Source organism: Enhydra lutris, unplaced genomic scaffold (genome assembly GCF_002288905.1).
Source record: "Enhydra lutris kenyoni isolate GAN:26980312 unplaced genomic scaffold, ASM228890v2 scaffoldscaffold44, whole genome shotgun sequence".
NCBI lineage: Eukaryota > Metazoa > Chordata > Mammalia > Carnivora > Mustelidae > Enhydra > Enhydra lutris.
Window position 1 is genome coordinate 8,114,770 of NW_019154128.1, and position 15,604 is coordinate 8,130,373.

Below are 15,604 nucleotides of genomic sequence, written 5' to 3' on the forward strand. Positions count from 1 at the left end.
TTATAGAATTGCCTATTTTTGGATATTCCTTATAAATGGAATAATGCAGTGTGCCATTTTGTGTCATGCTCCCGTGTTTTCAGGGCTCATCCATGTTGTAGCATGTCCCAGTGCTTATTCCTTTTATAACTGCATTTGATAGTCCATTTGATAGGTATGCCCTCATCTATCAGTCGGACACTTGGGTTTGTTGCCACTTCTTGGCCCTTGTGAACAATGCTCCTATAAATATTTGTGTACAAGTTTCTGAGTTGAGTATGTTTTCATTTCCCTTTGGTAGTATGTTAGAGTGGAATTCTGGGTCAAATGGTAACTCTATGCTTAACTTTTTAACAAACTGCCAGACTTTTTTTTCAAAATGGCTGTGCCATTTTATATTATCAGCAATATAATGTTCTGTGTTTTTGTATATTTCAAGAAAACTTATGATAAAATGCTTTGGATTCAGTAATTCTTTTTCAATTTTTGTTGAAAATTTATTAAATATAGCAGTATGTGCTCACTGTAGAAAAAAAATGCCATGAAACTGAAAATTACCCTATCATCCAGGAATTTAGTTGTACATTTATTTCTAAAATTTATATGTATATACATACATGTATCTTAAGGTTTAGGAAAGGATTTTACTACATTTTTCCAGGTCCATATTGGCAGTGTCCTATGATTCTGTATTTCATTAATTAAAACAGTACCTACATAAAGCCGGAAAAAGGCATTATCCGGTCTGTAAGATGTTTTCTTTACTCTTTGTATAGACTGTGCTTGGTGTATGCCTGGGTTCACAGTCTCTGCAACCCACAGGCTGGGGGCTTAGCCCTTCTTTAGTCCTTTCTTACATAAGAAACTAAATTACTGAGTTTGGGTTAAGTAAGATGAAATAATTTGTTCCATGTAATTTTTCCATGTAACTTTTTTTTTTTTTTAAAGCACTGACTGAAAATGATCGAGACAGCCAGTCACCATTAAAGAATCCTCTATTGTCAACATCAAGACCCTTAGTTTTTGGGAAGTCAAATGGTATGTACTTCTTTTCATTATCTTGCAGCAGGCACACATTGCAATCATTAACAATTTCACAGCTCTTAGAAGCAGACTTAACCTAGTCAACAGCCCACTGCTTTCAGAGGCCAGAAACCTTTCAAGTTGCAGTATACTGGGTGACTGCCCCTTGACCCTACCACCATTGTTCCTCTTGCTTAGGGTTTCAAGGATTCTCTTGCAGTGATAAGTCATCCAGCCACCACACTCCATTCATGGTCAGTTGTAAAACAAATTGTCACCAATGTAATCTCTATTTTCAGCTTGTGTATGAAATTTGTCTGGTGGGATTCCTCCCTCACCACCCAGTTCTAAAGGTGTTCTTTTTTTTTTTGCTTTAACTGAATTTTAGCCTAAAGTATATATTGTGTTTCCTGTGTCTCCAGGTGATGCAACTGATTACCAGAAACAGTTGAAGCAAATGATTAAGGATTTAGCCAAAGAAAAAGATAAAACTGAGAAAGAATTGCCCAAAATGAGCCAGGTATGGACTTAGGTGCAGAGGTAACTGTTGTGTCAAGTTATTTGTTCAGAGCCAAGCTTGATAAAGTTAAGCTGGGCCCCTCAACCTCTGAAGCAATAATCAAAGGATCTTGTACAACTTACAGGAGTTGAATGTTGTGATTACAAGGGAAATATTTGAATTGTGATTCAGATACACAAGCTATTCTAAACACTTCACAAAGGGCAGCTGTGCCATATCCTATCTTTCAAGTATTTATATCCTACTCCTCCTTTATTCACCTAGGTTGCGATGAAGATTTACTGCCTAGAGGTGATAGCATTTGGGGGTGGAGGGTACTGTGGACACAGCTTTCTTCCTTAGAAGGGATTACTATTCTCTCTTCAGTTTCTTAAAAATCATTGGTACTATAATATACAGTACTGGTAAAGCTCTTTGAAACCTCTGAACAGTATCTAGACTGTATTTAAGTGCCCTGATGGTGCTAGGTTTTTGTTGTTTTTTTTTTAAAGATTGTACTTATTTATTTGACAGAGATCACAAGTAGGCAGAGAGGCAGGCAGAGGGAGAGAAGGAAGAAGATTCCCTGAACAGAGAGCCCAATGATGTGGGGCTATATCCCAGGACCCTGAGATCATGACTTGAGCCAAAGGCAGAGGCTTTAACCCACTGAGCCACCCAGGTGCCCCTGGTGCTAGGTTTTTATTTGAAAAAGATTACCCCCAAAGTTTGTGGAACGTAGGGTCCAAGTTGGAAATGGTCCTTTATTAAAGGATTTCATTCTGTTTGGTGCTAATGTGTACTGTGAGCCTTCAAGAGTGGAATTTAGCAATGCAGTGTTTCTTGGGTCTTTTTTGACCACAGTATCATGTGGCCTTAACACCCTCCTGGAATAGTCAGAAGTGTTGGGGAGTTTCAAATTTTCATCCTATCTCTTGGATATAGTCACATTTCAAAGCTGCTGGTCAGTTATGCCTCAATTTAAAAAAAAAAAGTCAAATCTAATCTCATCCCCCAGAGCCGCCAGTACTAATATTCTGATATATGTGATAACAGTTTTTGCTATAAACAAAAAATAGGCTGTCTTAACACCTTGCTTTCATTTACTTCAAAATCATGGAGATCTCTCCTAAAACTCAGTTCTCAACCATGACCCTATTCCCAGCATAAATATACAGCTAAATCCCACTGGAAGTGTCTTCCATCGCATTACATACGGATTCTCCAATTGAGCAGCAGTGTGGATACAACTTGGAAATGCATCAGGCATCACTGTTTTCATTATTTCACTTTACAGCTTTTAGTTACCCCGTCGTATTCCTATCAGATGAAAAAGCTCTAATTTAGTCAGTCACAGTATTTAAGCTGTTTCCAACTTTTTTCTATTGTAAATCCAAGATTAAAGATCATTATAAACAAATCTCCACAGCTTCTGGATCCCTCTCTACAGGCTGATTTATAAGATTAAAGGGTGCCCATGTCCTCTAGGATGCACACCTTTCTGAATAGTTGCTGTACAGACAAAGAGCCCACTTCTGAGTGTGTGGTGAAAGTCCCTGGAGTCACTGTTTACCGTAGTATGTTCTCCAAGTAGAAGGGCTAAACTACCTTTCCTTATAATTGCTTCTAATGGTATGATGTGGGTTTTCTCTAAGAACTTAGTATGAGGTCTAAAAAAAATGCATTCTACTTCCATCCTGGTTATGCTGCCATATATACTTTTAATTCCAGAGAGAATTTATCCAGTTCTGTAAGACTCTGTACAGTATGTTCCATGAAGATCCAGAAGAAAATGATTTATATCAAGCCATTGCCACGGTAACCACTCTGCTGCTGCAAATCGGGGAAGTGGGGCAGCGAAGTAGCAGCTCTGGAAGCTGCTCCCAGGAATGTGGGGAGGAGCTGCGGGCTTCAGCTCTTTTTCCAGAGCAGGACTCGGTTTTTGCAGATGCCAGCCCTGGGAGGACTGCCCAGGACTCCCAGACATTTCCTGAAGAGGCAGAAGGGGACTGGACTGTGTCCCTTGAACATATTTTAGCTTCACTTCTGACTGAACAGTCACTAGTCAACTTTTTTGAAAAGCCACTGGACATTAAATCCAAACTTGAAAATGCCAAGATCAATCAGTACAGTCTCAAAACTCTGGAAATGAGCCGCCAATCACAGCCTGAACTCAAGCTGGGTAACCTGTAGCAAGAGAGCAGTTTGTGGAGGGGAGTCTGCCATACCAAAGCACGGAACAGTTTTGTGGGTTGTCAGCCCTAAAATCCAGATTTTAGTCGAAAACATTCTGAGTGTATTTTACACAAGTTGGGTATCTGGATAAACAACTGGACAGTCACAGCTGTGGCCAGGGGAATTGATGCAACCTTCAAGCATCTCTATTTATTCTTTGAGAATTATTAGTTGGATATTACCAGAGCTATAGGGTATCCATACATTAGTTCCCTTGATGCTGTGACTTGCAAATTTCACTTTTATCAGATTTGCTGAGATTTCAGGGCACTTCTGCTGCGATGCTAATATGATTTCATTCTCAGATGGAATAGAAGAGTCAGATGTATACTAAACCACAGACAAAAGCTCTCATTTTTCACTTGGATAATGGGAGAGGTCACATATCAAGTTCACTTTGAAGATCCAAGAACCACTCTCTGTGCAATTATATTTGGCTTTTTTGCACTAATTTTGTTTCAATGCTGGTAATTGAAACCATTTTAATATATTTGGTTGTATTCACTTTGTCCTTCCAAAAATATGTACAAACCATGCTTTCAATGTTGGCCTCCAAGTTTTTTAATAAAGAAATTTTTGTATTGACTTGGTTCTTGCTTATAATTTGTACTTGTGTCTAGAAGGATCTCTTGCCACTCACTTGTATGTGTTCTCCGTGAGCTGTGCTATACACTGTAGGTGGTCCTCAACCCCCACTGTGCTTATGTACCACCCTCACCCCTGGGGTTTCAAAGAGGGACCTCTCTATAGCAACATTCAGTATGTTGGGGTATAAGCACTAAAGAAATCTAATCCTTGTGACACTTGCTTTCAGGCTGAATTTAGCTGATTTTCCCCCCTCTGTGATTCAGGTCCATGTAAACTGGGATTAAAAACACTTCAGGGGGCCATTACAAAAAGGTAAGCTGTACATATGGTATGAATTGTACACCTAAGCTATAATCTGGTTACCCATCAAAAATCAGACTATTCTATACCTTTAGACAAGCATACTTAATACAAACAGCTTAGGGATATACTACCAAATATTATTTCATTAAATCTATCAATTGCATCACTTAAAGTTCAAATGTGAACAGTGGCCAATGCTAATTGAGTTCTAGATGCCAGTCTCTAGAAAAATGTTCCTTGGAATTAACAGTATACCTCCAATGTCCCAGATACCTAAAATGTTTTCTCAGGCCAGGCGGCACTTCCATAACACCTTCGAAAACCTGCTTAGGCTCTACCCAAATGCTCAGAAACCCCAGGGGCTGGGGAGAAGGGGGCACATTTAGGAAAAGCTCTCCAAATGATCCTATGTAATTGGGAACTGCAGAGATCTTACAGTTGACTCTTGTACTATGTGAGGGTCCACTTATATGTGGATTTTTTTTTTTTTTGATAGAGTACTGTAAATATATTTTCTCATGATTTAATATTATTTTCTCTAGCTTACTTTACTGGTAAAGTTTGGGTAGCTGACTATGTGGGAATCTGTGCCTCTAATCTCTATGCTCTTCAAAAGTCAACTGTATACTACAACTATAAAAGGAAAATCAGAACAGAAAGCAGTTTTATACCTTTATTTGACAATCAGCGATTAGTTTTCATCCACATTAACTGTCTGTAGATCTGCAAAAGAAGAGATGGCCAGTCAACTTCCATACCACACTTCACGCCTGAACATTGCAAAAAACTTTTCTTAAGGGTTTCGGCTAGTATTTTGGGAACTTTTTATAACCGAGATATCGACCTGTTTTGTATTCTCCTCCACTTCTCCACACCATGACACAAAGGTTTATTGATTATGCCTGTTACCCATTTCCTTATTAAAAGGATGCTGGGCATACAGAAGCACAATTAAGTATTTAAGACACATAATTCGGGTTTTCAAAGGGGTAAGGATGGCTTTTTTTAATCCAAACAGCTTTGCAGGATGGAGTAAAACTTACTTTTGAAAGTGGTGACAGGTACATAGGTGACCAGTGTGTAGAGCTTGTTCGGGGAATCTTCATCCTCGTTACGTTTTCTGGACAACCGCACACGGATGCGGTATGGAACGTTCCTAATAAAAATATGAATGTGCCACTAAAGTCAATGTCTCCTATCAAGAAAACAGCTGCCAACAGTATTGACAGCTCCCATCCCATCTGTAACATGCTTCTAATGCTCTGTCCTGAATCTGAATCTGCTCAAGCACTATGGGTCCAGTCCCCTGGAAAATATACAGAGCCACAGATGGATGGATGTTAAATGCTACCATCTCAGGATGTACACCTGTCTCAGCAGACAGCAACCGCTGATACTCAACCTATGAAGAAACATGGGCCCAAACATGCTAGGTCTTTCTCCTTTTACCACCAGTACCCCCATCTTTGTTAGGGGATTTGTCTATGTTCAGTGCTGATTTGCAGAAACACCACCCTGCAGGCTACATTCAATACAGAAGACTAAAGACTGTTCAGTTCCCCTACCTTATACACACAAGCCTCTCCTCTCACTCAGGCCACAATAATGCCACTGTGGTTATCTCCTCCCCATCTCCCCAACTCCCCCATCATCTTAAGGGACCTCTTTGGCCACTCCTTTATCAAACACTCCTCTGTGTGAATGCTCAATGCCAGCACAGTAAAGCTGAATCTCAGACCCCTCTCACCCCACTGATGAAATACTACACAGATGCAGACAGTTCCACCAGCCTCCTAATCACCCAGGTCTACTCTAGCACTCTACATCATCCTCCACAGCAAAAACCACACCCCTGCTTGTAAGCAGGACTTCTCAACCTTAACACTACTGACAACTGGGATATATAGCAAAGCCCCAGACCTGTGGCAATCCCCAGAAATGACATCAAAAACGCCCCCTGGGGGAGGGTGGGCAAAACTGCCTACTGTTAAAAAAAAAAAAACAACACTGTGCCAATGATTTCCCATTTTGTCTAGAGATCAATCCAACCTCTCTGCCATGACCTACAAGATGCCACATGGTCTATCTCCTTCCTAACTCTATCCTCATTGTTCAAATCTTATTCTACTCTACTTTCACCAACCTGTTATTCTACTCTACTTTCTCTACTTTCACCAACTTATTCTACTCTACTTTCACCAACCTGTTCCCAGCTCACACCAAGTTTGTTCTCTGTGCAGTGCTCTTACTCAACCCTCCACTGCTGGCTCCTCCATCATCTGGGTCTCCGTTCCAATACCGTATCAAAAGGGCTTCCCTGCAGATGCTACCCCACCCTTTGAAGCCATCATCACATCTTAAAGAAATACTTCCATATGCATTAGCTAATTACTGAACTTACACAGATTGTGTAGAACTGGTTAAAAGCTAGTGTAATTATAAAAGTTTTATAAAAAAAGAATTTATAACAAATAGCTTTAGCACCTTATTCCTTTGGCCCAGACAGCTTTGTTGAGCCTTGTGTCAATGCGCACATCTGGAGTTCCCATCTCCTTCATGGCAAATTTCCGGATCTCTTTGAGTGCCCGAGGGGCACGCTTCTTGAAACCCCTGAGAGTCAAAGTAAAAAAATGAATTAAATAAAATATGTAACATGCTCTGTCCTATTTTCATAAAATCTAAGCCAAACCTTAAATAGGAATAATCCCTTTTATACCACAGTTTAATGCCCAGCAGCCAGTATTAATACTGGGGACATAGAAAATGCACAATCCACTTTTAGTGATGTGGGAAAGAAGCTCTGTAGTTGATCCTAAGAAATGCTAATAATAGGATATGCTTGAACATAAAACATACATACTATGAAAGTGTCTTCACTTCAAAATACAGACTGTTACATCTTAAGACATGGCATGTTTTTGAGCATCATTCAATACTAATTCAAAGGTTCATTATTAACTTGGTCTTGGCTTAAAGAATAGGGGTGGGCCCAAAATTGTACACATTTCCTCTCAACAAGAGTTAATTCAATGAAGCTCTTGGCATGTGTCAGCACGTCATTAATTCATGTCAGTTCCAACTCTTAAGTACTTGTTGTTCTACATGAGGGTATATAAAGTCATTTGAATTTCATGTTTTTAGTTAAACAATGTGAAAAAGCAACAACTTCACTACAGGCTTCAACCATTTGGACAAGTGAAGGCTATTTCTCGGGATGTGGGGAAAGACCCCGGTCTAAAAAGGTGTACTACCACCTAAGACTGTGAAGGTCAAAGAAGGGGCCAAGTCAACCTTTCATCTCTGTAACCCAATGCAGGGCCTGGCACATACTAGGTACTCCACTTTTGTTAGATGGAGTGAATTTCATGAAATCCAATGTAAGTAACACACCAGCATGTTAGAGTTAAATCTGCTCTAAAACCTTCAGTGATTTCACATGCTTGGGAAAGATGACTGCCTTCCCACCCCACTCCGCCTCTTCTTAGTCTCCCATTCCCTTTGCTCTACCCTCAACCTCCTTGCTATTTCTAGAACCTGTCAAGCAAGCGCAGTTCATTCACTTAAACACTTGACCATCCAGAAATAAAAGGCGCCTGAAATAACAGCAGTAGGTCCAACAGACAAAATCCAATTATTCAGGTAGCTCATGTAGGTGATACATAGAGTGTATGAGATAGTAGCAAGTACTACAGAGAAAAATAAACCAGGGGAAGAGAGAGAGGGAGCATCAGGGAAAGGGAATACAGGTTTAAATAAATGGCCAAGATGATAGTGGATTCAAGATGTGTAGATTATGAGAGCAGCCATTTAGGCATCTGTGAGAAAAGCATTCAGGCAGAAGGAAAGAGTAAAAATAAAACCAGCTACCCTGAATCAGGTACATGCCTGGTATGATTAATAAAGTAGCCAGCTCGTGGAATCAGAGCAAGAAGTTGGGCTTCTAGAATCTGATTAAGATGGGAAGCCGGGAGGGTTTGAGAATGGACCAGGTGTTTGGGGGTGAAGGAGGGAACCAGGAGCAGGGAGCTGCTAACTCTAACAATTCAAGAGACAGAATGGTGGTGGGACCAGTGCGATTGGTAAAACTGGAAGGTAGAGCCAAGAGGACACGCTCACTTGACAATGACTAACACAGGGAAAGCCTCAAGAGATGGGAAAGTCAGGGATAAAGATGAACGCTAGGAGATTGGTGTGCGATGCCTAAATACCCAAATGAACAGTAGTTTTATGTTTGAGGCCTTAAGACTACTTGCTATTACCAAGCATAGATGGAAAAGAGTTCCGGGGTTCATCAACATTAAGAGAACGTTGGAAAGAGGATCAAGAGGATGTGGTGGTGGGCACCTGGGTGGCAGTCAGTTAAGCATCCGATTCTTGCTTTTGGCTCAGATCGAGATCGAGCCCCGCACTGGGCTCCATGCTCAGCATGGAGTCTGCTTATCATTCTTTCTCCCTTTGCACTCCACCCCCCCACCCCAAACCCCGCTCGCTCTCTTTCAAGTAAATATATCTTTAAAAAGAGGACATGAGGAAGAACCACAAAGTCAGCAGCTAGAGGAGCAATAAGAAAAGCACAATACTGTAGACTCTTTGGAAGTAAAATGAATAAAACATTTCCACAGAAAAATGAAGAATAAACTATCAACTGTTACCTGTCGAGGAGGACTAAGAAATGGCCAAAGGATTCAGGTCTTCATCTGGGGGTTTTATAATAAAGCACAAAGTGCCCGAAAAACTTGTTTCACACCGACACTTTTCAATCGTCCCATCATCTGTGTGGACTTTCTGCCTGGCACTTTTTACCATTTCATTTCTAAATTTCCTACTAAGTAAACTAGAAAGATAGGGTCTTCAATTTCCTGATCAATCTGCAGAGTCCAGGACTGTGCCTAATAGTCAGTTAAGTGCTTGATATGCTCCCCAAACCAGGAAAGAAAACGTGGTTACTCCCTAGCAGCATTAATGCACAAAGGCACGGGATTTTTGGCCCAGAAGCCATCCTCAGGGACCCCCAGGCGAGACACCGCACACAATGTTCCTTGGCTCACACATGGAAATGCAGTCAGGTACCAGGCCCAATGTGGGTACCACCACACATTTAAATCCCTCATAAAATTAGCTTTCCCAGGGTGCCTCGGTAGCTCAGTGGGTTAAGTCTCTGCCTTCAGCTCAGGTCATGATCTCAGGGACTTGGGATCGAGTCCTGCATCAGTCTCTCCGCTTGGCAGGAGCCTGCTTCCTTCTCTCTCTCTCTGCTTGCCTCTTTGCCTACCTGTGATCTCTCTGTGTCAAATAAATAAATAAATCTTCAAAAAAAAAAAAATTAGTTTTCCTGAGATAAGAGAATGCCCAGTACAGGGCAAGAAATTTTGTACCACCCTTGGGTGCCTCAACAGACTGTTTTGCGGTGTAACATTTGCTATTAAAAACACCAATAACCACATCAAAACACTGCCTTCCAGAGACTGAAGAAGTTGCTGCAATGGCACTGTGGATCACACGAGAAATCCAGGTATGCCAATAACCCCCCTTATGCACAATCTTTCTACGGTGGCTCCCGCTATTAATTCTCAAACAGTGACTATCCCAGGAGTCCAGAGTTAGAGTGAATGAAAAAACTAAGATATACTGTATTCCATCTGTTAAATAAACATTCTCCCTCATGCATTCATAATATTAACATAAGGGACCCCATCAATCACTAGTGAAAAGAGCCTACTTCAGGAAAATAACAAAGGAAAATTCAAAGGTATTGGTTTGCCTCAACTAAACTAAAATCATCTCCCTTAGCTAAAAGCCTTGGAAGGCATGGCTTGGAATTCCAGGCTAACAAGGAAAGGGAACAAAAATCTCTGACTCTTCAAATTCCTTCCCGGGGCCTCTACTGACTTGCACGCCTCCAGGAATTGCATTACATCAGGTATCAGGATTTCCCTGGTCAGAGGATTCAGAGGCTGACTGGCCTTGAAGGGAACACCAGAAAGGGAAGTCACTTTGGTTCTTGAACTGGATGCTGTTACAAAAACTTGCAATAAGAGTGCTGGTATTCTACAAGGAGTGATTTGTGGTTTTGGTCATTTACTTCTGAACTACCTGCATTTTCTGAGAAAGACCTGCAGAAGAAAACATGACAGACTTCCAAGTGTTTCAAAGGAAGACTGAACAAGTGCCCCTCGCCATCACCTCATCATCTTTCAAGTCCACTGCTATTTCAAGATCTATTCAGTGAAAGAAAAGGGATATGGTATCCCTTATCTGAATATGTATTTACTATTGGCAAATTTTACGTTCAGTGTTATAGCACTCACCATAGCATATATCTTCCCCAATGTCCATAACCCAACCACCCTCTCTCTCTCCCCCCCCCCCCCCCCCCTGCAACCCTCAGTTTTTGTGAGATTAAGAGTCTCTTATGGTTTATCTCCCTCCCGATCCCATCTTGTTTCATTTTTTTCCTTCCCTACCCCTCAAATCCCCCACTTTGCCTCTCAACTTCCTCATATCAGGGAGATATGATAATTGTCTAAGAAACTTATTTCTAATGACTTATGGGACTCTGGTCGTCCTCTCTATTGTTGATTCTGGTGCTGATGTTCCTGTGTGCAAGAACGTGACTGGAAGAGGAATGGTGAAGACGAATTCTGTAGGTATACCGTGGAGTACTGTACTTCTCACTGAACAGAGATATATGCATACAAAATTAGGAGATGGGAAGCAGGGTTACCAATTGGCCAGGTCTCATTACTTTCCTCCAGGCCAATTAGTACCAAATTCTCCAGCTGAAGAGGTTTTGGGGACAAAAATGTCCAGTTAGGGACTTTGCTTCTATCCACTGACAGTTTGAAGACAATATTAGCCAGAACGCAGGGATGTTCCTGTCTTGTTTCTGCACACACTTAGGCCTTCCCCAAGGCTCATCACCAACACGCAAATCTACTTAGAACCACCCCTCAGCCCTGGTACATGACTTTCAGGGGGCCAAGTTAAACCAATCTCAACCTCACTCCAGGTTTCTGGTTTCTAGATTATCAGTCATACGTTACCATTTTACAGAATGGTTGTTAAGGAGAACAGAATTTGTGTGGGTCTTACCTTAACCAGTTAACAAGATTTTTCCCCCTCTCTGCAAAAGGCGTGGACTGTAATTTAGCCCACGAATTTCACTCACGCTTTCCTCTATTACTGTGAGGAGCTTAATATCGAAATTCTGACTTTAGACACTTCGTCCTCAAGAGCAGGACTTTTGGCAAGAGACAAAAATAAGGGGCTCCAATGTGAGTCTATAGGCAGTTCAATTAAAATTTAGTCTTGATTCTGAAGCTCTATTTTTAACCTGACCAGCTGTTTGGCTGGACTGCTATAGCTAACATGCTAACCAAAATTCGTGTTCAGGCACCAACAGCTCCACATTAGTATGTTGTCTTATTTTAACTTTGAGAAAGATTGCCAACAAACTACAGCACAGAAAGCAGACGAGACTTAAAAGCCAAACAACTTTCCAGCTTATTTCAATGTTGTTTTTATGTAAAGATCAGTGTAAAAATACTACCTCAATGCCTGAGAATCTAGATGAGTCACCTTCTCATTTCAATTCTGTATTTGCTTTTGGTGTCTTTTATCTATGGAAACATTTTGTGAACTTTAGAATTAAGGAAAAATTACTTAAAGTCCAAGTTGAGACTGGAGAATCCTATCCGGTTAGAACCTTGGCAGAACTACTTGAGAAAGTTTTTGCAAACTGGGGCTATAGATTCTGAACCAAAGTAATTCTTTTCTCAGCTTAAGGTTACTCTTTCTTTACAAGCATGTAGTGAAGTCAAATAGGAAATAATACAAATGTGCTATGGGGGGAAATGGGCTTGCTTGTGGATGTAGGTTTTAAAATTAGTATTCTACCTTTAAAAAATACTCTAAATAAACAGTACTCAAGAGATCTGGTCTTCATTCTCAGCAGTAAGCATATGCGCAGAAGCGGGACAACTCACTAAACTTAAGGACTGAAAACCAAACCCTAGACAAAAAACACCAAAAACTACAACACTCAAAATCATTCTCAATATTCTCATACATCACAAATCCACAACAGCCATGTGTCCTTTGCACAAACATTGCCCGATAACTCCACTGATACATTCTCTAACAACATTCTGTTTTTCTAGTGTTACCTCTCAACCAGTATTAGTACATATTTGTGTGGGTCAGGATCTAAAATATAGAATAATCTTAATTGTTCACATTCTGGGCTGGACACAGCTTTTTAGTTAATATGTTAGCTTTACTGGGTCTAGAGACATTTTCACAAGCTTGCTTTCCTTCCTTTACACATCTTTTACCCTTTAGCCCAGACAGGTTTACTCAGTTTACAAATCACCAAGTGAAATGTTTTTACCATCACCAAGTTCCCCTCAACGGGCTCTCCCAGAAACTATTATTCAATCTCGTGTTTCCAGCCTTTACCCTCAGAGGATTACACACTAAAACCTTATAAACCTTAAACGGGGGCCATGGAATACAGATTTGAGTTTCCAAAGGAAAAATAACCAATTTCAACACCATCTGGCTTTTCGACAACTAGAAAGACCTCCGAGTGACAACCAGACGCATGAGCTCGGGTCCCCCGACCTGCAAGGCACCGGGCCCGACTGCAGGGATACTCACACTCCATGGATGCGCTTGTGAATGTTGATGGTGTATTCTCTAGTCACTACTTCGTTGATGGCAGAACGGCCCTTCTTCTTCTCGCCACCCTTCTTCGCGGGAGCCATCTAAACCCAGCGACAAGGAAGTTCAGAGCAGAGTGGGACCAGCACAAGCCAAGTCCTCCCTCCCGAGCCCGGCCTCACGCTGCCACCCTCCGGGCGCGTCCGGGTGCAGAGGGTTCCGCCAGGAACCTGAAGCCCCAGGTATGGGCAAAGTCAAGCCGGTCACCCGGCGGCCAAAGCACCCGTGCCCCTCAGGTGCTCCCGCCCCGGAAACTCCTGCAGGCTCGGCTCCCCTAAGCCTGGCCAGTCTCCCAGGCTACGGGAGCCCCTCAACAGCGCGGATTCCCGTCCCCCCGGGACGCAGAGTCCCGGGCCGGCCTAGGAGAAATCACGCTGTCCCGGTCAGCACAATCGCGAGCGAGGATGGAACCAGATTCCTGAAGCCAGGATGCAGCGCCCATACTCACTCTGCCGGGCCCGGGTTGGAAAGGAAGAGCGCGAGGTATTGTGGGAGAGGGAAAGAAGCGTCACAAGTACAGCTTCCGGGTAGCGTGGATGCGCTTGGAAGCGGAGAAGACGCTGAGACGTAAGCGGCACGCGCCGGGGGAAAAGAGAGCGCACCTCGGGGGCGGGGCCAGGGCCGTGCGGCTGCGCACTCCGGCCGCATTCTCAGCACCCGGCTTTTAGCAGCTTAGTTCTCTCCGCTCCCCAAAGGCGCCGCTGGTTCTTTCGCCTCTTTCCCTAAACCTTCGGAAAATATGAGAGGCAGGCCCACAGCTGGGTGGGAACAGGGCCAGGAAAAGGAAGACACTCCTTTGTTTTCCCCTTTCTCTTACTGATTTGGCCACCGTTTGCTGAACCTGAGTGCGGTGCCGTGCCTGGCTAGCGGTCTCAGAGAAGTTGGTCTCGAGACCGCTGCCGCCTTGGCAGGGCTCGCTTTGAGGAGGGGTGCTGCTGAACGCGAGTGGTTACTGTCCCGGACCGTGGAGCCACCCGAGGGTCGTGTCCCGCCCGATGCAGGGGTGGGTCGGGGTGCAGAAAGCAGGGAGGTTTGTGCTGCGCTGGAAAGATGGGCAGGAGGTAGCCAGGCAGAGAAGTGGTGGAGCGAGGCAAGTGAATGGTCTGAAGCACTACGGCTTCCTAGACTCTAGGCCGGGAGGTGAGATAGTGTGGGGCCTTACTCGGGAGTTTGAGTATTACAGGTAAAATGAATCATTGAAATTGTCAGGAGGGCACTGCCACGATCAAATTTGTTTTAGAGTCAATTCAGCGACACTGAAGAATAGATTAGGAGCAGAGGGGCGGGATAGTAGCAAGGAAACTTGTAGAAAGAAACCACATAATAGAGACAAGGAGGATCTGAATTAAGGCAGTTGCAGCAGGATTAGAAAGAAGCAGCCTGATTTTATAGTTAAGCAAGAAGGTAAAATCAAGAGGATTTGGAGAGGGAAGACCAGTGTTGAGAAGACTCTACATGTAAGCGGTGTGGGAGCAGAGGATGAAGAAATTAGTAACGTGTCATTAGAACAGTAGGAAAAGCTTTATTTGGAAATATTCTAAGGCAGAAGGAAGCCAGAGTGATTAACAGGTTCTGCATGCTACAGAGTTCAAGTAAGGCAAATATTGAGATGGACCCACTAAATTCTCCAGACAGGAGAGAATCAGTGATATCAGCAAGTTTCACTCCTGGAACAATTGGGAGTGGGAAGGAGCCAGATGAGGACAGAGTGAGGAGTGAGTATGGGGTTGGGATGCTTGCCACCTATACTGTCTCCTGGGGCATAAAGCCATGCTGAGGGAGGGGAACAAAAGGCAGGGGACCCGGGGAAGCACGAAGCAGTCCTGTTGTACAAGTAGCTTAGGTATCTGAGAGATGACAGGGAGATCTGAGGAGGTGCCCAGAGGGATCGTTCTGGAGCTTCTGAGAGACCTAATAACGATGTCACCAATGTGGGGATTCTAAGACAGTCGCTTGGACCCATGCCTTCTTTATTCTTGATGAACTCCCTTACTTCAGAGGAGCGCACCATTTAGTGGCTTAACACAGGGAGGATGAGAGCTAAAGTTTTTGAGCCCTCACATATCTGAAGGTTTTCATTCAACCCTTGAATTCATTACTTTCACTTGTATGGAATTTCAGGTTGAAAATAATTTCTTCCCAGTGTTTTGAAGGCATTCTCCATTGTCTTCTTTCAGTGTGGTTGTTGAGACGTCACGTGTCATCCTTTGTGATATGTTTTATTTTCTCGGAAACATTTAAGGATCTTCTTGTATC

The 15,604-nt window shown here is 42.7% G+C and overlaps 2 protein-coding genes across 7 annotated transcripts in view; one reads left to right on the forward strand and one right to left on the reverse strand.

Moving 5' to 3' along the window:
* Positions 1-4,298, forward strand: part of LOC111155918 (TBC1 domain family member 8) — a 104,073-nt gene extending 99,775 nt beyond the window's left edge. For all 4 annotated transcript variants that reach the window (XM_022516393.1, XM_022516391.1, XM_022516392.1 and 1 more), the window contains 3 exons: positions 928-1,017; positions 1,425-1,522; positions 3,233-4,298. In XM_022516393.1, the coding sequence (XP_022372101.1) occupies positions 928-1,017; positions 1,425-1,522; positions 3,233-3,694 (650 nt within the window). In that variant the 3' untranslated portion in view covers positions 3,695-4,298. The remainder of the gene's footprint in view (positions 1-927; positions 1,018-1,424; positions 1,523-3,232) is intronic.
* Positions 2,246-13,910, reverse strand: LOC111155919 (ribosomal protein L31). 3 transcript variants are annotated; one of them, XM_022516396.1, is made up of 6 exons: positions 13,797-13,873; positions 13,286-13,392; positions 7,112-7,237; positions 5,671-5,783; positions 5,299-5,350; positions 2,246-2,821 (listed from the first exon to the last, which is right to left on the reverse strand). In XM_022516396.1, the coding sequence occupies exons 2-5, from the start codon at positions 13,390-13,392 to the stop codon at positions 5,319-5,321; spliced, it is 378 nt and encodes a 125-aa protein (XP_022372104.1). In that variant the 5' UTR covers positions 13,797-13,873; the 3' UTR covers positions 2,246-2,821; positions 5,299-5,318. The 3 variants fall into 3 exon arrangements, with proteins under 3 accessions (XP_022372104.1, XP_022372105.1, XP_022372103.1); XM_022516397.1 differs by lacking the exon at positions 2,246-2,821 and adding an exon at positions 3,628-3,688; XM_022516395.1 differs by lacking the exon at positions 2,246-2,821 and having other exon boundaries at positions 5,287-5,350; positions 13,797-13,910.
* Between the last annotated feature and the right edge of the window lie 1,694 nt (positions 13,911-15,604).

Bases quoted from the DNA above. Each gene is read 5' to 3' on its own strand.
- LOC111155919 (XM_022516396.1), bottom strand. From the start codon at position 13,392: ATGGCTCCCGCGAAGAAGGGTGGCGAGAAGAAGAAGGGCCGTTCTGCC. The intron at 5,784-7,111 runs GTGCTAAAGCTA...TATTTTTATTAG, and splicing joins GTCTGGGCCAAAGGAATAAG to GAACGTTCCATACCGCATCC. The intron at 5,351-5,670 runs GTAAGTTTTACT...CTTCTTTTGCAG, and splicing joins ACCTGTCACCACTTTCAAAA to ATCTACAGACAGTTAATGTG.